The 23,790-nt window shown below is 42.9% G+C and overlaps 1 protein-coding gene across 1 annotated transcript in view; it reads left to right on the top strand.

Moving 5' to 3' along the window:
* Positions 1-23,790, top strand: part of st8sia1 (ST8 alpha-N-acetyl-neuraminide alpha-2,8-sialyltransferase 1) — a 74,680-nt gene that overhangs the window by 4,064 nt on the left and 46,826 nt on the right. Inside the window, exons 2-3 of the mRNA XM_078553612.1 lie at positions 22,369-22,513; positions 23,004-23,113. Of these exons, the coding sequence (XP_078409738.1) occupies positions 22,369-22,513; positions 23,004-23,113 (255 nt within the window). The remainder of the gene's footprint in view (positions 1-22,368; positions 22,514-23,003; positions 23,114-23,790) is intronic.

Here is a 23,790-nt window from a genome sequence, read left to right as displayed (position 1 = left end):
TACCTACACCAGATGGACTGCAGCAGTTTAAGAAGGCAGCTCACCACCTCCTTTTCAAGGGCAATTAGGATGAGCAACAAATGCTGGCCAAGCCAGCGACTCTCACATTCCATGAATGAATAAAAAAAACACAAGCATGGATGAGCGTTCTAATAGCAGATACGCTGAGGCACTGATGGAGACACACAGTGTTCAGTAGTGGAAGTAGACATCTTGGTGATGGTGCTGATATGAAATCAGAAATTCAGCTCAGGGTCAGACGTCAAGCTTGAGAATGATCTGGCTCAGGCTGAGACTTTGGGCAGGGAGAGGGATGGAGTTGATGGCTGAGGAACAGAGTTTGTGGCAGGGACTGAAGACAATGGCTTCAGTCTTTCCAATATTTAGTTGGAGGAAATTACTGATGATTCAATTAGATAAACAGCATAACAAATCAAAGGCAGTGGAGGGGTTGAGAGAAGCCGTGCTGAGGTAAAGGTCGATACTGTCAGTATACGTGTGGAAATAGCTTTTGTGTTTTCAGATGATGTCACCAAACAACACCATGTAGATGAGAAATAGGAGGGGGAGCCAAGGACAGATGCTTGGCGGTCTCCAGAGGTAATGGTGCAGGAGCTGGAGGAGTAACCATTGCCGGTAATTCTCTGCCTTTGTCTGGATAAATAAGAGTGGACCCAACCCTTTAACCCCACCTTCCCTGAAGTTCCGCCAGTCATGTAGAGGAAGTCTGAGGAAGTCCCCGTGATGATAAGAACACAAAAATGGGAGGGTAAGTTTTAAAGAAGCAATTGAACATTTATTCAGAGTAATATTGAGCAGTTAGCAACCAGCATCGGTGTGATATTGGATCAGAACGAAAAAATGCTGTAACACTTCATCAGGGGAAATCAGACAAATGAGGCAGCTACTAAAAATTGAACCTTCTTAAAACCAGCAGACTCAATAGGTGAAGTACATGTCATGTACATTCAAGTAGCATTGACAGATGAACATTCTCCCCTCTACATAAAGTAACATTGATAGTAAGGGTCCACACTCAATCCCCAGTCCCCCACATGTAGCAGCATTGATGGGTGGCAATGCAGCAAGGAAGGTGGACAAAGCCTAAGAGTGGTCACACTGCGTTGAGGTTGCCATTTATACAGTAATGCATAGCTTAGTAAATAGTCCGAGCATTTTTTCTGCAACAACAATTTAAATTGAAATGTAGTTAAAAAATAAAGGCTTGGATTATTATGTCTTTTATGATCTTGGGACATTGGCAAGCACCTCACAAGCCAGTGAAATACTTTTGAAGCCTGGCCGCTGCTGTATTGTAGTGAAATTTGGCAGCAACTTTGCGCAAAACAAGTTCCCACATACAGCAATATGTTGCTTGAGGGGTAAATGTTGACGAGGAGAACTTACCTGCTTTTCTTTAAATAGTGCCATGAGATCTTTTACAATCACCTGAGAGGGCAAACAGGGCCTCCATCTAATGTCTCATCTGATGGTCATACCTCTGACAGTGTAGCACTCCCTCAGTGTCTACATTGGAATGTTGGCTTAGATTGTGTGCGCAGGTTTCTGGAGTGGGGCTTGAACCCACAACTGTTCAGCAGTGAAAGTGATGTCCACTGAGCCATGGCTGACACCTCTGACTAGTATTGATCCATTGCATTCAGAACCAACACCCTTGAAGGAACTTCATAGCTCCTCCACTCCGCCAGACATATAATAACCACCACCCCCCTTCCCCCATCACCCCTGGCCCATACTGATTAGATCCCTCAAGCACTTTAATATTTGGTAATTTCATTTGTTTTCATAAATTCATCAATCATTGTAGTCTCAAATGGCATCATGTTGTGATCATTCATGCTTAAAGACATAGCCCTTTTATATTGAAAATTTCTTTACCCCTGTTACTCATAATCAATTCCAAGATGCTTTCTTCCCTCACTGGCACTTTCATGTACTGAATCAAGAAGCAATCTTCCTTACTCTTTAGAATGATCATCCCTTTCTTACCATTTGAGATATTATTGTGCCACTCAATTTCTGCTAACTTAAGATCCAACTATTACAATTGTTTCCTTACTACTTTATTTCAGCATATAGATCGAGATCAAGGTTTTCACACTGGCGTGGTAATCTACAGCATATCTCGGTAATACTTTGCCTTAATTCATTCTATCCAAAGTAGAATGTTTCCTTTTTTATATCCTCTCTCAATGCTGGAGTTTATATAAACGTCCGCGGTGTTAAGGTGGTGAAGGATAAAACTGGAGCCAATCTTTACACACTTTTGGAAGCATTGGTTTACAGAGATACACATTACACATGCACACCTCTTCACCCAACAAACCACATTTTCAATCTGTTCCTCTTTATAGGAACATAAGTAATTCCAATTAATGCCTACAGTTACAATCCCTGAAGAGACCAATAATTTTTAAAAAGAGATATGAATTTTTCAGTGACCGACAGAAAGCATTGTAGGATAAGATTTCATGTGTTAAGACTTTTACTGTAACAAACACACTAATATCAGCAGAGACTAAATATTACTTAGTAGGCAACTAATACACGAAACTACAGAAAATCTACTCTCCCCATTAACTAATTAACACAGCTGACTGCTCCGCACTATCTTTATGTTACACCACACTCTTGGCAGATATGTAGCCGAGCAGATAAAGTCCCAAACTCCTCCCAGCATTTCAGTAGGCACCCATCTCCCTGCCACATTTGGATGAGACTTTCAGTGTCCCTTTGAAAGTCCCTTCATTCAATCTCCTGAATTTAATCAAACTGATTTCCGGCAGCAAGGCATTGTCTGGCGACACTTTGGTCTTTAAATCTACAAGTCCTGTCCCTTCTCGCAGGGAATTCATTCTCACCAGCATTCTGCTTGGTATAACACAACAATAGTCTTTTTCCCTCTGCTTCTCACAGTTTCTCTCTCTCTCTCCTCTCTCTCCAGGGCCTCTCTGTCTGACTGAGTGTGAAAGTCTGTGTCCAGCAAGATTAGCTGCCCATCTTTTGTGCAAAGGTGTGAAAACTTGAGTTTCTATAGCTTTCGACCTGGGCCTCTGTCCTCATGACAACCAAATCACATGGACTTGCCTCCAGGCAGAGTTCAACGTGGAGCACTATCCCCCATTCTAGAAATTCTGTTCTACCTTAAATTAGAAGAGACAGTTTAAACATAACCATCTTATAAATCTTGGATTCCTAACACTTCAACCTGCATACAATTAAATACAATGAATTAATTTACAATGAACAGATTTCCCTTCTCACTCTCTTTAAATAAAAATTGGAGTTTATGTGTAAAACCAAAATTTCAAAACAAATTAAATCAAAAGATTCCATATTCTGTACAAAGCATTATATCATGGGACACCCCTCCTCTCGGACAGCTAACAATTTCTTTGCACATGCATGCTTTTTTGTAAAACAATTCAGCAGTTGATGACATGCATCCGCTCACTTAATTTGAAAGATTTTCTTTCCAATATTTGTTTCAAGCCAGCAGGGTCAATCCATAACTGTTTCTCACTCACACATTTTATAGAGTGTATATTATCCCATAAGGAACAATTATCTACATATTAGATGGGTATATACGGTACACCCATTGTATGGAATCTCACTTAAAATATTTGACAAATAGCATCCCATATCCACTGCCTCCACAGGAACCAGTGTTTCAGCAGCCAGAGTACTATTAATAATCCTTTCGATTTTATTAGTTTCCCGAGCTAAAGGACAACATTTCCCATTTTTGCCCATATGAAATATAAAACCAGCTGCACTAGAATACCCATCAGGAAAACATCACTAAAAGTGACTAATTTCATGTTCCTTGGGTCACCAACGGATAGAAACTTAGGTATGCATTTATGCAGATTTAATTTTAAAAATGTTTTATTTGCACTTAAAATATTCTCTACTTTAGGGTGTTTCATTGTTGTACTTAACTCCAACAGACCAAAACTCATCTAGTCTGAGGGCACAATCAGTTCGACTGATTAAACTTCACAGTTACTCTCTCTTCTTTAGAAATAACCTCATCATTCTGTATTGACCTGGTATGATTATTTGGGAAGGGAGTAACACTCTCTAAATAAGATTGTTGATTTAAAGCCATTCCAGGCCTACTTTGAGGGTCTTATGGTGCAGTGGGTAGCATCCCTGCCTCTGAGCGAGAAGCTCTGGCTTCAAGTTCCACTCCAGGACTTGATGGCCAAAGAAGGTGCTTTCATAACGTGGTTGGACAAGTTGATTATCAGCATGTAAACCCTTCCAATAAACTTATGGATGGTGGTATGAGTGGGAGAGATTCCTGGTCGGACATGCTTGATGTAGAGAGGTGTCCCTCAAGCTACAGCCTCTGGTGACTTCTTCCAGGAAAAAACTAGCAATGGAAACAGATATAAGTATGTATTTTGACTGCCTCATGAGTCATTAGATGTGGAAAGCTTATGTTTAAGACCTACTCTGCTTAAAATCTAAACCAGCATATTTAAAAACCATTTTAAATCCTACTCTAATCCTTTCTCGAATTCCACAGTACCACCCTATTAGAAATCATCAACATGCATCATCATGATGCCTGAACATTTTCCTTTTTGATACCGATAAGACATTGCAGGATCTGCTTTTAGTTGAACACAGTCTATTTGCAGCAAAACAGATCTCGCTGATAACTACCACATCCTGGAGGGATCATTCAAGCCATAGATGCATATCTTTTGTTTCTATAGTTTTCCAGTTGTATCTGTTCCTCTTCAGGGGATGGGGGATGGAAGGGGTGTTCAGATACACTTCTGCCTAAAAAGTATTGCCCTGCAGAAACATGGCTTTTGTGTTGATTGATCTAAATTCCCATGATTATGTAGCCAAAGGAGCTAAAAATATTTTAAAGATTACTTTTGCAGCTAGGAGAGTCCACTGTAACATTTGTATCACCCAGTTGCACTTCAAAACCTCTAGCAACTAGCTTCACTTTAGCCTTATAAGTCCTGTTTGCAAGGATTTCTTCAGTACAGACCCACCTATGTGGCAAAGCTGGTTGAGTTTTATCTGGTACTTCAGAATAAACTTCAAACTCTCTCCAACTATCTAACTCCAATTGTTCTGCCTCTCTTAATCGGTTATCCTCGAGCTTATTGGTAGTCACCCAAACTTCACGGTCACGAGGATTTCTGCTTCTGGTTCAGTTCCGAGATTGTACTGTAGCCTTTGTTTCATTGTCTAATCAATTCAAGCTATAGCTTCTACTTGCACTTTTATTCCTGTCAGGCCTATTGCTATGAGACCCCCCTCTAGCAGTATCGTGGACTCTTTCTCCAGTACATGCTTGTTTCCTGATCTAAGAGTCATTTCCAAACCCACTATCAGAATTTGTATTGCACTTTCCATTCTTTTACCCTATTCTGCCAGTTCATGGACCTCACTACTTGGCCATCATCCTGAGCATACAACCAATATTTAAACTTCCCAATAGCTTTTCCTGCGCTTCCCACAATTATCACACCCCTTCATTCACTAGACCCCTCTGGGATATATGTCACCTAAGTATGCATTATGGGTGGCTGGCCTGTGGATGTGTTAGCCCTATAATGCATGTCATGATGACTCACATTACCATTATCAAACCATCTATCTATTGAATTCTTTTCCTCAAGACTTCATCATTAAACACAGGAGCAATTGAAGTACAAGATGCCTCATTTATTTCTATCAGCTGCTCAGAGTCCAAGATTTTGTAATTAATTCCAATTACCAATGAGGAATGAACCTAAACAGTGTGATTTTCATGGTTGATAAGTATTGTCTTACCATCACGACCTATCCCATTACTAGGGCCTATCTATTCCCCATGACCCTCTTTTACAGTATACAAAATCTCCTGAATTACAGTCTGTTTCCGATGGTCACATTACATGCCTCAGTGCTCTCTGACTATTCTCCAAGTTCTCAGCCTTGATGAAAGCCCTTGTATGAAATACATTATATAAGCAAGGAAAATGGAACTAATTGTTGTACCTTCTAGAGCCGGAGGACTATCATACAGAACAGAAGGCAATTTGGGATTTTGCCCATAGACTAATTGATAGGGTCTATATCCTCCAAACATCTGGAGTGAATTCTTTGCATGAATGATCAGCTAAGATTTTATGCAGCATTTTGTCGATTACTGTGTGATTCCTTTCACAGAGAATTTCAGCTGTGGTATGCAACACCATGACATTCATGTTTTCACATGTCTCTGAACTGGTCATTGGCAAGTTCCCCTTCATTATGAGTCAGAAGTTTCACTAATGCCCCTAGAGTTTATCCATCTCTCCATGATTTGAGCTATAATCACCCTTTGGTCCTTACTAAGTGTCATTGTAGAAAGACTAAATATGATTGCCGGATCTACATTACGATTAGATCCATGACAACTACTTTGTTAAAGTCGTGTGCCAAGGGAAGGCTTACATCAGGACGAAGCAGCTTCCTCCGGCAATTTTTACAGATTTCACAAGTCTCATTTCTTGCTTCATTATTGGAAAGTGAATGTTGCATCAAGACCACCATTATTGTCCATCCCTAATTGCCTTTGAGAAGGCTGGTTTCTTGAACTGCTGCAGTACGTGTGGTGCAGGTACTTCCAGAATGCTCTTAAGGAGGGAGTTGCACGATGTTGACCCAGCGACAGTGAAGGAACATTGATGTAGCTCCAAGTTAGGATGGTGTGTGGCTTGGAGGGGAGCTTGCAGGTGGCGGTTCCCATGGGTCTGCTATCTTGCTCTTCTAGGTGGCAGGTTTGTAAGGTGTTGTTGAAGGAGGCTTGGTGAGCTACCCAGGTGCATCTTGTAGATGGTGCATATTGCACCCACTGTGCGCGGTGATGAGGGAGTGAATGTTTAAGGTGGTGGATGGGTTGTCAGTCAAGTGGGCTACTTTGCCCTAGATGGAGTCTAGCTTCTTTAGTATTGTTGGAGCTATACCTATCCAAGCAATTGGAGAATACAGCTGACTTATGCCTTATAGATGGTGGACAGGCTTTGGGGAGTCAGGGGATGAGTTGCTTGTTGTTTGGCAAGTTGCCGTTGTGTATCTTGCATATGGTACACGCTGCTGCCATTGTGTGCTGATGGTGGATTGAGTTGAACTTCTTGAGAGTTGTGGGAGCTGCACTCATCCAAGCAAGTGGGGAGTATTCCATCACACTCCTAACTTGTGCCTTGTAGATGGTAGGCAGAATTTGGGGAGTCAGGAGGTGAGTTACTCGCTGTAGAATTCCCAATCCTTGACTAGCTCTTGCAGCCATTGTATTTATATTTCTGGTGCAGTTAAATTTCTGGTTAATGGTAACCCTCAGGATGTTGATAGTGGGGGATTCAGCGATGGTAATGCCATCGAATGACAAGGAGAAATGGTTAGACTTTTTCTTATTGGTGATGGACATTGCCTGGCACTTGTGTGGCGCAAATATTACTTACCACTTAGCAGCCCAAGCCTGAATGTTGTCCAGGTCTTGCTGCATGTGAGCATGGACTGCTTCAGTATTTGAGGACTGTGAATGGTATTGAACTATGCAATCATCAGTGAACATCCCCACTTCTGACTTTATGTTGGAGGAAAGGGCATTGATGAAGTAGCTGAAGATGATTAGGCCCTAGAATACTACCCTGAGGACAGGGTAAATGACAAATCAACTGTCTTTTAAAAAATAATTGCCTTATCATGCTCCATGTCAAGTTCCAATTGTTCCTTTTTCACAGAAGGTTTACTCAACAGCACAGGTATCTCACTGGAGGCTACACCATTGCTGATAAAACAGCTTACTCCAGCTATTTTACATGTAATTATAACTCTTGTTAGTGACCTCAAGTTGTTGTCATTGCGAAATCTAAAGCATGTTCCTTAACCTTGCACTGAATCAAGATAACATTTTAATCAAATCTGTCCCACATACTGTTGAAGTACAAGTTCTGTCTAGTACTGCATGGTTAAGAGAGTCTGCGACTAACACGTAAAGACTAAAGCTCCTTGTGACCTGTATAATTTGTTTGGATTCATCATTATCTTCATCCTCTTCCTCAGAATTCTCTTTGTTGTGTGTCATTTCGAGGTATGCCTCTTTGCTTTAGGCAGCTCATCGCATAATGGTACTTTGAGTCACACCTGAATCACTGATTAACTGGTCCTTGGGCATTCCTGGGGTTCATTAGTCTATTATTGTTGTTCCAATTTCGTCTTCTGCTGTAATAGCAAGATCTGCTAAAGATGCTTTTATCTTCATTCTGTTTGTTTTTAATCTTTCAATTGCATTGGCACTTGCATCTGGCATCAGGGCCATTTCAAAATCTGGCAATCATTTAGGTTCTCGACTCTTTGCATCATCACAGAGTCTTATTTGTTCTGAAAAAAATGACTTTTTCCCTGTGAGTTTTTTTAAAGTAGCAGACTTCAGATCCTTTCCTGAGAACTGAACAGGAGTTAGAATCAATAGCTTATAGTCAATAGTCAATGAGACACCTTAGCAGAACCCAGTAATTTAAATGTTAGTGGCATTCCAGGAATCCTCAAATTGAATTTTGACAATATTTTATATAATCTTTCAAGTCCATGATATATTTTTCAACAAAATGGCCATCTGTTTTCCAAAATTTATCAAAATCTGAGCATGCCTTATAGGCACTGAAGAGATTATTTTTCATGAAGATCTCAGCCAAGAAATCTAATAGCAGGTCCAAACCTTCATTACTATCCAACTGATGGGCATCCATCTCACAAGGTACATACTTATGACTTTACTCCTTGTAGGAAGCAGCAAGTTGGAAAGGACCCGTGTCCAAATATCCACTTCATTCTTCCACTTGTCATATGGTTCTGAATCACAAGACATTGGAGCGTACTCACACCCTAACAATTTACACTTGCTGTCTACTATTTTCCACAATGGCCATTAGGGTTTCAGTTTTCTGTTTGAAAATGTTTTCCAACCTTCACCTTTATACAACCATCCTCTGCTACCACATTATATTCCAGAAAGCCAGGTGGTAAAGGACAGAACTGCAGCCAATCTTTACACACTTTTATAAGCATTTATTTAGAGATACACATTACAAAGGCGGACCCAACAACCACAGTTTCAGCATTTTCCTTTTAATAGGGGCTCAAGTGAATCCCCAGTTAATGCCCACCACTTGAATACAATTAAACATAATTAATATACAATCGATATCAAAGTCCCTTCTGAACAATTTATATGCTTCCAGCTATGCATCTCAACTTTTGGAATCATTCCACCAGGTCTCTGTGATGCTAATGATGTCCAGTCTATGCAAGACATTTCAGGTCACGTATCTTAATTACCAGGCCTCCTGTATTAATGCAAGCACATCTTCATTGTTTTTTTCTCTTTTCCCATTTGCTTCATGACCATTTTTACTTGGTTTATTACCCAGCATTGGAATTAAATTTATTAAACTTAATTTGTGTTTTTATTGATACACCTTAATGTTTGCTCCAATCAGTACAATTACTCCCTTCCACCTACCTAAAGAAGGGAAATCCTGGAGGGACTGTCCCATCATTCAGGTCAAGCAAGAAAGCCTGTATAAACAGTCTTACGTTCATTCATGACACAGAGCCAGAAGTTCCCTAATACCATTAAGTCCTGTTGTAGCAATTTTGCTGAAGATGGAAAGCCAGCGGTTTGTTCTGTATTTTCCTGATTTTTGAATTATTGATTTTCAGTGTAAAGTGCACCCTTTTTATTTACAGTTGGCTGACTGCTGCATCTAATTGAGATTGAGGGACAGAGAGACCATGAAGGGAAGACAGATAACGAATGCTGAAAAATTAGGCAGAATCTTATTAGAAATTGCCATTCCTTCAATGGAAAAGTCAAAATGTCCAATCACCCTCATCACATTTTGGGTTTCACTTGCATAGTCCGGGGAGAATATTGTCAGTTTTACCCTTATGCAGGTTTCTGTAGCTTTGAGGTGATGACGAAGACTCCAGGGTTGATTAATTGAAAAGGTCATATAATTTGAGAAAGCATCTTTGTCAACCAACATGAAAGAAAAAAAAGTACTTGAATTTATAAAGCATCTTTCGCATCCTCAGGACACTCCAAAGAGCTCCACTGTCAATGGATTACTTTTGTACTGGTGTCATGTCGTCAACTTGGCAGCCAATTTGCACACAGCTAGTCCAAAGGCGGAAAAGAGAGAGTAGGGATAAAGGATGATTCTCAGGTTGGCAGGCTGTGACTAGTGGGATACTGCAAGGATCAGTGCTTGGGCCCCAGCTATTCACTATCTATATCAATGATTTGGATGTGGGCAACAAATCTAATATTTCCAAGTTTGCTGATGACACAAAACTTGATGCGAGTGTGAGTTGTGAGGAGGATGCAAAGAGGCTTCAAAGAGATTTCGAAAAACTAAGTGAGTGGGCAAGAACATGGCAGATGGAATGTAATGTGGAAAAATGGGAAGTTATCCACTTTCGTAGGAAAAACAAAAATGGCAGAGTATTTTTTAAATGAGGAGAGATTGGGAAGTGTTGATGTCCAAAGGGACCTGGGTGTCCTCGTGCATGAGTCACTGAAAGGTAACATGCAGGTCCAGCAAGCAATTAAAAGGCAAATGGTGTGTTAGCCTTTATTGCAAGAGGATTTGAGTAGAGGAGTAAAGAAGTCTTGTTGCAGTTGTATAGAGCCTTGGTGAGATCACACCTGGAGAATTGTATGCAGATTTGGCCTCCTTACCTAAGGAAGAATGTATTGCCCATAGAGGGAATGCAACGAAGGTTCACCAGGCTAATCCCTGGGATGGCAGGATTGTCCTATGAGGAAAGATTGAGGTAACTGGGCCTGTATACTCTAGAGTTTAGAAGAATGAGAGGTGATCTCATTGAAGTGTACAAAATTCTTACAAGGGATGTTTTCCCTGGTTGGGGATCTAGAACCAAGGGACACAGTCTCAGAATAAGAGGAAGGCTGTTTAGAACTGAGATGAGGGGGAATTTCTTCAGAGAGTAGTGAATCTTTGTAATTCTGTACCCCAGAGGGCTGTGGAGGCTCAGTCATTGAGTATGTTCAGAGCAGAGGTTGATAGATTTCTATATACCAATGATATCAAGGGATGTGGGGATAGTGCGGGAAGATGGCTTTGAGGTAGAAGATCAGCCATGATTTAGTTAAACGGCGGAGCAGGCAACAGGGGCTGAATGGCCTACTCCTGCTCCTATATTCCTATGTTCCAATAAACAGCCTTAAATAATACTGAACCAAGATGACAATTTGGCTCCTTTGTATTCAGTTAATCTGGGTAAAATACCCATTGTTGGTTAATTAAATCAGGAAAGGCATTTGTCCATACATAGTCACTCACTTGCTAGAGGTTTCCATATCAAAGGGGTTACACTTTGGTCAGAATGATGACTTTTACACACATGTACGCACACTCTGGCAGAGATGTCACAGCAGCAGAACAAACCTACCTCCCTTGTAACCTAATGCAGTACTTAACTTTGGAACAACTCTACTCTTATAGTATAAGAAGCATTTGATAATTGATAATAGTCAATGCGAAAATTGTAATTCAAGGGAAACTAAGTAAGCACACAAAGGAAAGAAAGAATAGATGAATATGTCATGAGGTTAGATGAAGGGTGGGAGGATGCTCATGTGGTGCATAAGCACTGGCATAGACCAGTTAGGCTGAATGGCCTGTTTCTGACCTGGAAAATACTTTGCAGTATTTTATAACTTTGTAGTCTATTCATTCATATGTTTTCTGCAAAACAGACTAGCGGTTTGGTACTCATGTATCACCTGGCTAGAGAGCTTTTAAGTTAACCTTCTATAAAGGTAGGATTGCATGGGTTGGCACATGTGAGTTTGTCCCATATTCGCTTGAGTTTTGCATTATTGATTTTCAGTGTAAATTGCACCTTTTAAATTACAGTTGGCTCACTCCTACATTTAATTGAGATTGAGTCCATGAATAGAAGGCAGATAATGAATAGAAGAATATGTGATGTGATGTGTGAGACTATATTAACCAGTGTGCAGTGTGTGAGACTGTATTAGCCAGTACACCCTACAAGGGCTCCGTGTTACCATCCCTGGATGACATTACTGTCTATCTCGATATTTGGCAGTGAAGTGTGGCTGGTAGTGGTGAACGTGAGAGAATACCTAATGCAAAACCTGACAAATTGTATGAAGCCTGGGGAATTATGATCAAACTGTATGCTCCTACACACTTTCTAATCCTACAGCGAAATCTAGTCACCTAGGCAATAATCACAGACAGCAGAAAGAGCGCGGCCAATAATGAGGTCCCTCTTCATCGGCTGGGATTTCCCGCTCCTGATTGCGGCGGTTGTCGTGCCGGGTTCGAGAGCTAAATCTCGCAAGAAGGCCCAGAACCAGAACGATAACATAAGAAAGCGATGATGTGCTTCAGCCGTCAATGGTGGGCCATGTTTCCCATCGCCGATCATTGCTGACGTCACCACATTGGTTTCAGGGGGTCTCAAAACAAGTCTCAACAGGTGCCACAGCAGGGTTAAGGTGTCCGGAGCGGGGGGGCTTTTACTGTGCTGCAGGGCAAGGGCTCCACTGGGGAAGGGCCAAACAGGACTGAGGGAAGGGAAGGGGATACAGGGTGAGGGCTCCACTGGGGACAATGAGTGGGGAAAATTGCACTGAGACACATGACTTGGGGGGTGGTTGGGGGGGGCACTAAAGGGCACCCAAGTGAACTGATAGTTCCAAAATGAGGACAGAGGCACAACTGAGCCAGGTTAGCAGTTGTTCAGTTGAGATGCAGGGAGTCAGGAAAGTGAAGCAATAATGCCCATTCATACAACGCTGATCCCTCAAAGTGGCAATGATGGTTCCCCTAGTTTTAACCCTCGTTTGCAGCCTTCAGATTCACCAGAGTATTATGGAACGGCAGAACTATTGGACGACTGGACAAGCTTGAGAACCCTCTGGGAAATGTGGCCATTCACCACTCAGAGGAGAGGCCTCCAGACCCCCTAAATTAATCTCATGTACTCACTGAACATTAACCCTCATGTTTACTCCAAACAGCGCAGTCTTGGAGTGCAGTTAATGATCATCTCAGCACCTCGGCTGAAAGTAGAACATCCAGCCGCCTTGTCGAAACTGTCGCTAGTCGGCCATGTGGGCTGGGGGTGGGGTTTGTGTTGAACGTTCATGCGCACCCCTCACTGGGCACCATTTCAGGGGCCAGTGCTCTCTGGCATGCGTGAAAAGGCCTTGAGCCCACTGTCACAGACAGAAAGTGGGCCTTTGGCAACAAATACCGACTCTTGCGTCTTTCTCATTGATACTGCAGTGAGGGGAGCATCAGGAAGTTGGATCCTGGTGTTATTGCTGCCTGCTTATTGCTTATAGGCAGGAGAGAAGAATGTGAAGAAGGTGACAGAGGCGCCTGGCTTGCCAAAGGGAGGAGCAGAGCCCTCAAGACCAAGGGGCAGCAGGTCCTCCACCAGACGCAGAGAATGATCCTCAGAGAACCGTAATTCGTGGGCGCCTCGCTAGACCCAGGGTGTATAGTCGTCACATGTGTTATCTGCAGATGAGTGAGAACCAGTGTCGCAGACGCCTCCACATGTCAAGGGATCCAGTGACCCATGTTTGCCACATTCTGCAGGGTTTGGCGCCATGGGGACTTGAAGGGCACACACTGCCAGTGGCTGTGAAAGTGACCACCACAAGCAACTTCTAAGCCAGTGGCTCCTTCCAAGGCTTCACTGGGGACCTCTGCGGCATCTCCCGAGCATCTACCCACAAATACATCCAGGAGATCACTGAAGCCCTTTTTGCAAAGGCCCACAATTTTGTCCACTTCAAAAGAGATCAAGCAAGCCAGGACGCGAGAGCATTAGGCTATGCAGAGTCTCCCGGTTTCCCACAGGTGCAGGGTGCCATCGACTGCACTCATGTGGCTATGAAAGCTCCCTGGCAACAGGCAGTCCAGAACATCAACTGGAAAGGCGACCACTCGCTAAATGTGCAGCTGGTTTGCAACCATAACAAACGTACTGTGCAGGTGTGGGCCAGATTCCCAGGTAGCGTCCACGCCTCGTACATCCTGAGTAGGCCTCAGATCCCTGACATCTTCGAGGGACCATACACGATGCAGGATTATCTCCTTGGAGACAAGGGTTATCTGCAAAGGACGTGGCTGATGATGCCTCTGCAGTGGTCTCAGACTCCTGCTGAGAGGAGGTACAACAAGGCTCATACCACAACCCGGACATTGGTGGAACATACCATAGGGATCCTGAAAATGTGATTCTGATGACTGGACAGATCAGGCGGAACACTTTGGTACATTCCCCCATGCGTCTCATGCATCATCGTGGTTTGATGCGCCCTACACAACTTGGCACTACAAACGGCAGGAGGACTTGGCAGGTGAGGAGGATCTTGAAGGTGGTGACAGTGATGAGGTCTTGAAAGCCGAGGATGCAGGCAAAGAGGCCATTGCATGGGCCGGATGAAGCAGGCGTGCTTTTGAGGCCCTCATTGCTAGCAGATTTCAGGAGGAGGATGACAAGATGCACTGAGGATCCTCCCGGACAACTCTCCTTCGTCATGGGTTAGCATGATCATGAACTTCCAAATGACAGTGCATCGTTGCACAGAACGTTCACATAGCCCTGGTGCTATGAAGGATGAGCAAGCCTCGAGGGCATGTGTCCGAATTGAGATGAGGTGCTACCTCAATGATGGTGTTCCAGCATCAGACATCACAAAGTGCTGCCTCTTCACGCGTCTATTTGCACATTTCAAGGAAAGTCCTGGCCATTATCTTCTGGGTCTCTTCCTCAAGGGCACAATGGGTAACTGAGATGAAGGGGTTTGTGCAATTTTTGGTGTTAGTGGTGAGAGAATGAATCCTCAAATATGGTGGAGCTGTAGCCTCCATTCAGCTGCATATTGACAAAGCACCAATGGGACAGTCATCAATCAGAATACGTGAAACATGGCAGCTGCCTGGAACTGAGCAAGTCCCAAGCAGTTTGTAGGCATTTGTATATTTGTGTTGTGATTAGGTTAGCATGTAAATCTGGCTACAGGGTTGTAGTGTTATGTTACAGGGCTAATAATCCAGAGAAAGTTAGCTCAAATTCCACCATGGCAATTTGGAATAAAAACAGAAAATGCTGGGAAAAATGCAGCAGGTCTGGCAGCATCTGTGGAGAGAGAAACAGAGTTAATGCTTTGAGTCCGTATGACTCTTCTTCAGAGCTAAAGGGAAGTAGAAATGTGATGGATTTTGTACTGTTTAAGAGGGGGTGGAACAGGTGGAACAAGATAGAAGGTCAGGGATAGGTGGGAGCTAAGGAGAGATTGACCAAGATATCACAGACACAAGACAAAGGGAGTGTTAATGGTAGTTGTAAAGAGTAAAGAAGGTGCTGATAGTGGCATTAAGGTAAGAAAGCAGAATGTGTTAATAGCAGAACAAGGGTCAGCACTCGTGGAAGCACAACATAGAAACAAGTGACAGGTGGCCCTGTGTGTGTGAGTTTGGTGGGTGGGGGCAGTTTTGGGGAAAGAAGATAGAGAAATAAATTTTTTAAATTATATAAAAAAGAATAAATAAAATTTTTAAAAATTGCATAAAAATGGAGGAGAGACCTCATGCTTAAGGGGAGACAGTGGCATAGTGGTATTGTCACTAGACTCGTATTCCAGAGACCCAGGGTAATGCTCTAGGGACCCACATTCAAGTCCCACCACAGTAGATGGTGAAATTTGAATTCAGTAAAAAAAATCTGGAATTAAAAGCCTGATGATGACCACAAAACCATTGTCGATTGTCATAAAAACCCATCTGATTGACTAAAATCCTTTAGGGAAGGAAATCTGCCGTCCTTACCTGGTCTGGCCTGCATGTGACTCCAGACCCACAGCAATGTGGTTGACTCTTAAGTGCCCTATGAAATGGCCTAGCAAGCCACTCAGTTTAAGGGCAATTAGGGATGGGCAGTAAATGCTGGCCTTGCCAGTGATGCCCCCAGCCCATGAATGAAAACAAACTCAGTGTTAAGTTCATTCAGTCTGCAAGCATGATCCAGACCTCCCTGTCGCTTGCCATTTTAACACACCACCCTGCTCTCATGCCCACATGTCTGTCGTTTGCCTGCTGCATTGTTCCAGTGAAGCCCAATGCAAACTGGAGGAACAGCACCTCTTCTGATTGGGTATGTTACAGCCTTCTGAACTTAACATTTGAGTTCAACAGCTTCAGACCGTGAACTCTCTCCTCCATTTTTATCCATTTTAATAATGTTTATTTATTTTTTTATATAAAAAAAATTATTTTCCTATCCCTTTTCCCCAATTCCTCCCCTGCCCAACAAACAGAGCCATCTGTCACTTGTTCTTATGTTGTGCTTTCACAGAGCGCTGACCCTTGTTCTGCTATTAACACATTCTGCTATCTTACCATTATGTCACTATCAGCACCTTCTTTGGTCTTTAACACTCCCTTTGTCCTATGTCCATGACATCTTTGTCAAATTTCTCCTTGGCTCCCACCTATCCCTGACTTATTTTGCTCCACCTGCTCCACCCTCTCTTAAACAGTATAAAATCCATCATATTTATATTTCTCTTTAGCTCTAAAGAGCCATACAGACTTGAAACGTTAACTCTGTTTCTCTCTCCACAGATGCTGTCAGACCTGCTGAGTTTTTCCAATATTTTCTGTTTTTATTTCAGGACCAGAAACTTACCTGTGTCAGGTGGGCCGGGTGGGAGCGGACGAGGAGCCGATCACGGGTGGCCATCGGCTTTGAGCCGCCATTTTATGGGGTGGATCAATTAAGGCCCGCTCAGCGCTACTTGTGCGGTCGGTGGGAGGAGGGAGAGTTGGGGCCTGTTTGCATGCGCGAAAGAAGGCAGAAATCTCCCTGAGGCACGGAGCTGCCTTGGGGAGATTAAGTTGGTAATGGAAATCTTCAATAAAGGACCTGAAAAATTATTTAAACATGTACCCTCATGTAACAGTGCCACATGAGCTGGGACGTGTTTGCACAGTGAGCAAAATTTATTTAATTATTTTATTAAACCTTCAGGAAACTTCATCCCACCCGTGGATGACGTTTCCTGAAAAACGCGAAGGCCGCCTGGGCTCTTAACCTGCCTGCCAACCTTAAGGTTGGACGGGCAGCGTTGGTAACAATTTTAATTGGTTTTTTAGTGGCCTTTATAGGCCATTGACAGCTTGGCGGGCATGTGCCCGCCAAACGAAAGCTCTAAATGACGCGTGATGACGTTGGGATGCACACCCGATGTCATCATGCGTCATTTTGAGCGTCGGTGTGTCCTGCCTGCCCCCACACGCCGTCGGCAATATTTGGGTCCAGATTTCCAGCATTTTGCTTTTATCTATGTTAATTTGAAAACTTAAATTCCAGTTTAAATTAAGTGTTTATGAAGCTGTTGGATTGTCGTTAAAAACCCCAACTGATTCCCCTTAGGGAAGGAAACCTGTGTCCATTCTTGGACAGGCCTATATGTGTCACACCAGGCAGTCGAGATTTCTGATGTCAGGATAATGCCAAAACAGTGCCCGAGAGGAACACCCGCATGAGGCACCTTCTCAAGAAGGCCGAGTGCTAGTTTGCTGCAGAAGCAAAAGTCCCTCTGTTTGATATGATTGCTTTCTGTCACATACGGAAAACATAATGACTGCTCTGGGCTGACTAGAACTGGTGAGCTGATTATCTTCCTTCCTTCCTAAAGCACATAGCTGCTCTTTTCCTGCTCCCTTTCCTGCCAGGGAATAATGGAAAATCTCACCACGATGCAGCTTGACTGTGAATGGTTGATCACAAAATTTATCAAAAGGTTTTGTATTCACAAAATACAGCGAAAGAAAGTTTTAAGCATTTTACAGATCAGAACTTCAAAGCTCCATATTTGGGTCAAGAAACCAAACAGAGCATCTGTGGGTATTTTGTGATGCATTCAAAATGGGTACACCAGCTGCATTTACTCTGTTGTATCTCAGAATCGTGAAGTGTTCAGGAAAACTAAAGATACATATAAAGAATGGCAAGCTCTGGGATGAGCTGTGCTATTATTCCGGTTCAGAGGAAGATTTTAATAAAAGGCCCTGAATATTTAAGCAGAACCTTCAATTGACACCAACTGCTGTTGAAGTGATATTTCCCATAGAAGGTCATTCTTTACAGATGTTTGTAGGCCTCCAGAATGAAAGTCACAACCTAAAAAGATAAATGTTAAAAAGCTGAAACCCCATAGTACATGACGATATCTATCCAAAGGTGAAATGTGGACAAACCAAACTCTGTACATGCAATGTACATGTTATTTCTGTTCCAAAAGCTAGTAAGAAACATTCTTCATTGTTAATGGGCAGGCAATTCTCTTTTATTCTTTAATGGGACCTGGGTTGCTGGCTAGGCCAGCATTTTCATTGCCCATCTCTAATTATCCTTGAGAAGGTGGTGGTGAGCTGCCTTCTTGAACTGCTGCAGCCTATGAGGTGTAGGTACACCCATAGTGCTGTTAGGAAGGGAGTTCCAGGATTGTGACTCAGTGACAGTGAAGGAACAGCGATATAGTTACAAGTCAGGATGGTCTGTAGCTTGGGGGGCAACTTATAGGTGGTGGTGTTTCCGTGCATCTGCTGTCCTTGTCCTTCAAGGTGGTAGAGGTCACAGGTTTGGAAGGTGCAGTCAAAGGAGACTTGGTGAGTTGCTGTAATGTATTTTATAGATGGTACACACTGCTGCTACTGTGCCTCAGTGGTGGAGAGACTGAATGTTTTGCAAGTTTCAGTTCAAATAAAAACATGTGCCCCTCCATCATCACCTCAGTAAATATTACAATAAGTGCAGGAAGTTGGTATATCAAAGCATCTACAGAGTCTCTTGGTGTAACAGGATTGGGAAAAAAATTGTAGCGAAATGTTCAAAGGGGAAATAACTTAACTGCCACTAATTATTTAAGCTGAACTTTCCTCCCTCACCCTCCCCTCCCCCCAACACACACACACCCCCCCCTCCCCCCCGCCATTCCCCCCCCCCCCCCCCCCCCCCCCGCCCACTGCCACTGTGCCCCCATAAAATATCGCTGAACATCAGAACATTCAAGTAAGAATTTATAGTTTTTAAACTTGACTAAGTCAGGTGGAGTGACAATAGTTACCCAGATCCCCTAAGCAAATTGTATTAGTCCTTTGGAGGAGCAAAAGGTTTTGAATGAAACCCTTTAAATAAAGCAGAAATTACTGTAATTGTGGTGCACACACATGGGAAGACATAGTTCAAAGGAATAAATGGTACAAAAAGCCCGCTACTGAAATGCAGCAAGCTGTGATTTTACATGGCAAACTGTTGCATCCGGTGTATGGGCAGCCAGCTGTTCATCTCACATTAACAGTCTGTGTCGAGCGCCAATTTTTGTAGTAAATTGTAGTTGATTTGGCAATTTGATTACACACTTTGACCATACTCAACAAAGGGTTTTATTTTCCGAGCCATTCCTGACAAGGCAGCAGAAACTCAATCTGCAGACCACAGTTATGCCTCCAGAAATTACTTTGCAGATTTGACGAACATCTTATAACTGAAACACAGGAGAAAGAAAGTGGAGACCATAACATTTTATTTGCTCAAAAGAACAAGTCAGTGGGTAAGCTTAAATTTTACCACTGTGCTTAACCAGCTGAAAACACAGCCATGTAGCACTAGCCCCATAATGTTACTGGCCAGCGAAACGGGTCGACTGCTAGGACTGGGTGGGGGTCATGTGTTGACATGCGTTGCGTGGAGAGGGCATGGTAAGGCCTTTTGCCCTTATTTTTAAAAGGTTCCTGAATCCAGGCTATGGTTTACGACTCCTTTGAGGGTCTGTGAACCACGAGCCATGGAGAAGTCTACGAAAATTGCAGCAGACTAGGAGATGCATACTGCCACAATAGAGACGGTATAGTCAGAAAATGCCTATTTAATTTTGACACAGTTGTTGGTATCAGAATTCCATTTCTTTACAGAGTTAAGTCTTTCCTTCCATTTATCTAGACTTGGGAACAACAAAATGGTTTAAATAGTTTGAAAATAGGTTGGCGGGTTTTCATCCAATTTTGACTATCCAAAAGATAGCTTCATTCTTGATCTTACAGGAGTGATCAAGTGCAACATTTTTATAAACCATAGTGACGCCACCGGTATTCACCTTGGGTGTGAGGCACTTTGGGATATCCTGAAGTTCTGAAAGTGCTTAATAAATTTAAGCTTTTTCTTCATGGTTCCGAATGAAAAGCCTGGCATTATTTTGAAGCCAAATGCCTTCAAAGAATCCCAGAAGACTTTTGCTTTACGCTGTTGCCAGAGGAGGAATTTTATTATCCGGCAGCTACCTGTTCACTTTCCCCTGGCATGAGATGCAGCGTGAAAAATTCCAGCAATTCAACTGGTGACACAACAGGCGCTGAGACAAAAAAAGACCCCTCCTTTAACCTCATCCTTAACTTTTCCAAAACAATGCACGCAATCTGTGCTATGGCTTCGTCAGATGGTTAATTGCAAACTAATTATTTTGTTCGTTACCTCCTCTCAGATCCATTACAATGCAAAATCAAGGCACAGTAGGGTTGCCAACTCTCCAGGAATTAAAGATCAATCTCCAGGTCACTGCTGGGTGCAACCCTGGAGAAAAATCATCGGGACATTAAAAACAATTTTTTTTTGTAATTTTCTTTGGACGTTTCTCTTTACCAGATGCAAAAATGTTGAAAATGGCCACAAAAAAAACGGCTGCTTGGCTGACAGTCGAGCATCACCCAATTGGGTATTGAGTCTTTTTGGTTGCCAACTAGCATAGGAAGGCAGTAGATCACAAGGATGGATGTGTTGGGCATCTAATGACTGGAGCATGGGGGCAAGTCATGTGATGGAACCTCCAGGAATACATTTAATCACAGGTGGCAACCCTAAGCGTACGGGATCAGAGTAAAATCACTTTAGCTGTTCCTCCTTCAGCCTGACAAAGGCTTCATGCCTGTATCTACCAGAGGCTGTAAGGACATTTCTTGTATCTCCGCATGTATACGAAGGCTACACATCAACCTCACGTAGAGTCTCTAGTGAGCTGGGCTGCGACCAATCTACGCAGGCCACTTTGCCCATCACTGGAACAAAGTGAAAGACATTAAGAGCCGGATTTTAGCGGAAGTCTAAAGCCTCAAGAGTCATTTAAAAGTGGGGGCAGGACCTGATTCCGGGGTTCCCAGCCCCATTCTCAGTGCCACCAATTTTCGGCGGCACAGGATAAGGGTGCAGGTGGCGAGCCCGCACCCTGCACTCCTGACCTGGTCGTCTCAATTGTGGCGGTATGCATCTCCTAGCCTGCTGCAATTTTCGTGGAGTCGGGCAAGCTTCTCCATGACTTGTGGTTCACAGACCCTCAAAGGAGTCGTAAACCATAGTCTGGATTCGGGAACCTTTTGAAAGGGAGGGTCAAAAGGCCTTACCGTGCCCCCTCCATGCAACTCATGCCAACACATGACCCCCACCCACCCCCATAGCCCCTCATACCCTCCATGCCAACTCATGGCACTTCTGTGCCCATTCATCCAGTATGCACTCTATACAGAACCAATGTACCCTAAAGTAACAATGGGATGTGTGGAATTGCTTACAAAAGCACCCATTCATAATTTTCTCGTTTGACAGCTATGGCTACAACGCTATAAAAGTGTCAATCAACCAGACCTTTAAAGTATCAGTAACAGAAGCTACTAGCACTTGACATCTCTTTATCTTGTGCAAATAAACATTGTGCCATTGGCCAACGTGATCACAGAAAAACAAGCTTATTATAATATCATAAAGCTGTCAACCTTCTCACCAGCTGTGTCAACAAAGTAAGTTAATACTTTTATGGGAGTATGGGTTCTCAGCCAAGCATGCATAATGAGTAAAAGTATCAATAAAATTCATCCCAACAAGCTATATTTTTATTTTACCTCCTATTTTTAAAAATCCAATCCATTATCACTATTGCCTCCCTCCTTTACTTCTACAATGGCAGCACCCTCTTCTCAAGTGAAGATGGATGCAAAATATTCAATTAGCACCACAGCCTCCACAAGGATATTTCCTTTTTGATCCCTAACTACCCCAGCCCTTTCATAGCCTGCCTTTTTATTGTTGATATGTTTATAAAAGACTCTTGGGTTCCCTTTTAAATTAGCTGTCCAGGGAAAGCCCTGTGCCGGGAGCAAGGATTTATGAAATTTGCTGTCACGTCTCCATGTATGATGCCTGTTTCCCATTTCATTGTAGGAGGCTACTCGATCAATGTTGCGATGCCCAGCGACTGTTTGCTGTAACAAAGCTGAACTCTCCCTTGGGAAAGAGCCTCAGGTTTGATGGAGAGTTCCTCTACTCGCTCACTGTCAACAATGAAATCTTCTCCATGTTTCCACAGGTTAACAATCAATGTTTTGACTTCAGCCCTAAACTCAGTCAAAATGTTCTTAGAAAAAGAGATAAACTAGGGACTAAAGTGGATATGTAAACTTTACATATTTACAGAGATGAAAGTTATTCCAATTTGTAAAACAAGATGTTCCTAGGCATGTTTTAATATTGCCAACAGGGCACAATTCTTTTTGTTGTGTAAAGTGAGTCTTAAACAAATGATAGTATGAAGGATTTTAAACCTGGAATAGTGCATGAAGCATTTTATACCTGGCATTGCATATAAGCGATTTCAAATGACATCTTAATCATGGTATCAAGGATCTTAATTATGGTATAATCTCTGAAGGACCTGAAAGCAAAAATAACATTGTGTAAAGGAAATGCTTTTAGAATTTCCCTGAAAAGCTACCGGGCCTTAAAGGTCAAAGGATACTAAAGATCTAAAGGAGGACAAGCTGAATCCAGTAATTGAAAGCAGCTCTCTTTGTTGCTAGGATACACCATTCCAGTTGCCACTAAAAAAGTGCTCGGTGGTGGGAAATGGCGGAATTTTGAAGGAGAGTGATTGTGGCAGGCAGATTGACAAGGCAGATTTTGTCATGCGGTAAGTGGCTTTTTTTTTAATGATTCTTGTCTGCAGTTAAGAAATAACTCCTGCTCTTGAATTTCAACTCTAGCCCTGCCTGTGTTTTCTTTCCTTCTGCACACCTTTTCTAATACATTTGATGTTTCTGTTTAATATATCCCTGTCTGAACTGTTAAAGTGGATCCTGAACTAAAGTAACGGTGATAGAATCAAAGCAAAGGTGTTGGGGGAGGACTGTATATACGGCACATAGAATTAATAAAACCCAACAAAGCCTGTGCCACACAAGACTGCAAATGCTGGAAATCAGAAATAAAAATAGAAATGTTAGAAATACTCAGTGGGTCTGGCTGTATCTGTGGTGAGAAAAAGGAGAGAATTTTATGGGGTGGGTGGGTGTATTTCTCCCCCCTTACCCCTACCGTCCCGGTAGAAAAGTCAGTCAGCAGCTCGCCAACTTTAAAACCAGCTGCCCCACCACAGCAATATGCTGCGGGCAGCCTTAACAAGCTGAGAATGGGACTTCCACCACTCAGGCACAGGAGTCTGACTGGCTGGCAGCTGAGTAGTCCCAGCAGTGCCAGAACGCAGTAGTGGCCATGCCTGGAACTGCAAGGGAGTCCCGAGAAGAGGATCCTGGGGCGGAATTTTATGACCCCTCCTGCCAGTGGGATTTTCCAGTCCCGCCGAAGTCA

Source organism: Cetorhinus maximus, chromosome 12 (genome assembly GCF_964194155.1).
Source record: "Cetorhinus maximus chromosome 12, sCetMax3.hap1.1, whole genome shotgun sequence".
In the NCBI taxonomy this organism is placed as follows: domain Eukaryota; kingdom Metazoa; phylum Chordata; class Chondrichthyes; order Lamniformes; family Cetorhinidae; genus Cetorhinus; species Cetorhinus maximus.
The sequence above is the reverse complement of the archived record's forward strand: the minus strand, read 5'-3'. Positions and strand labels throughout refer to the sequence as shown.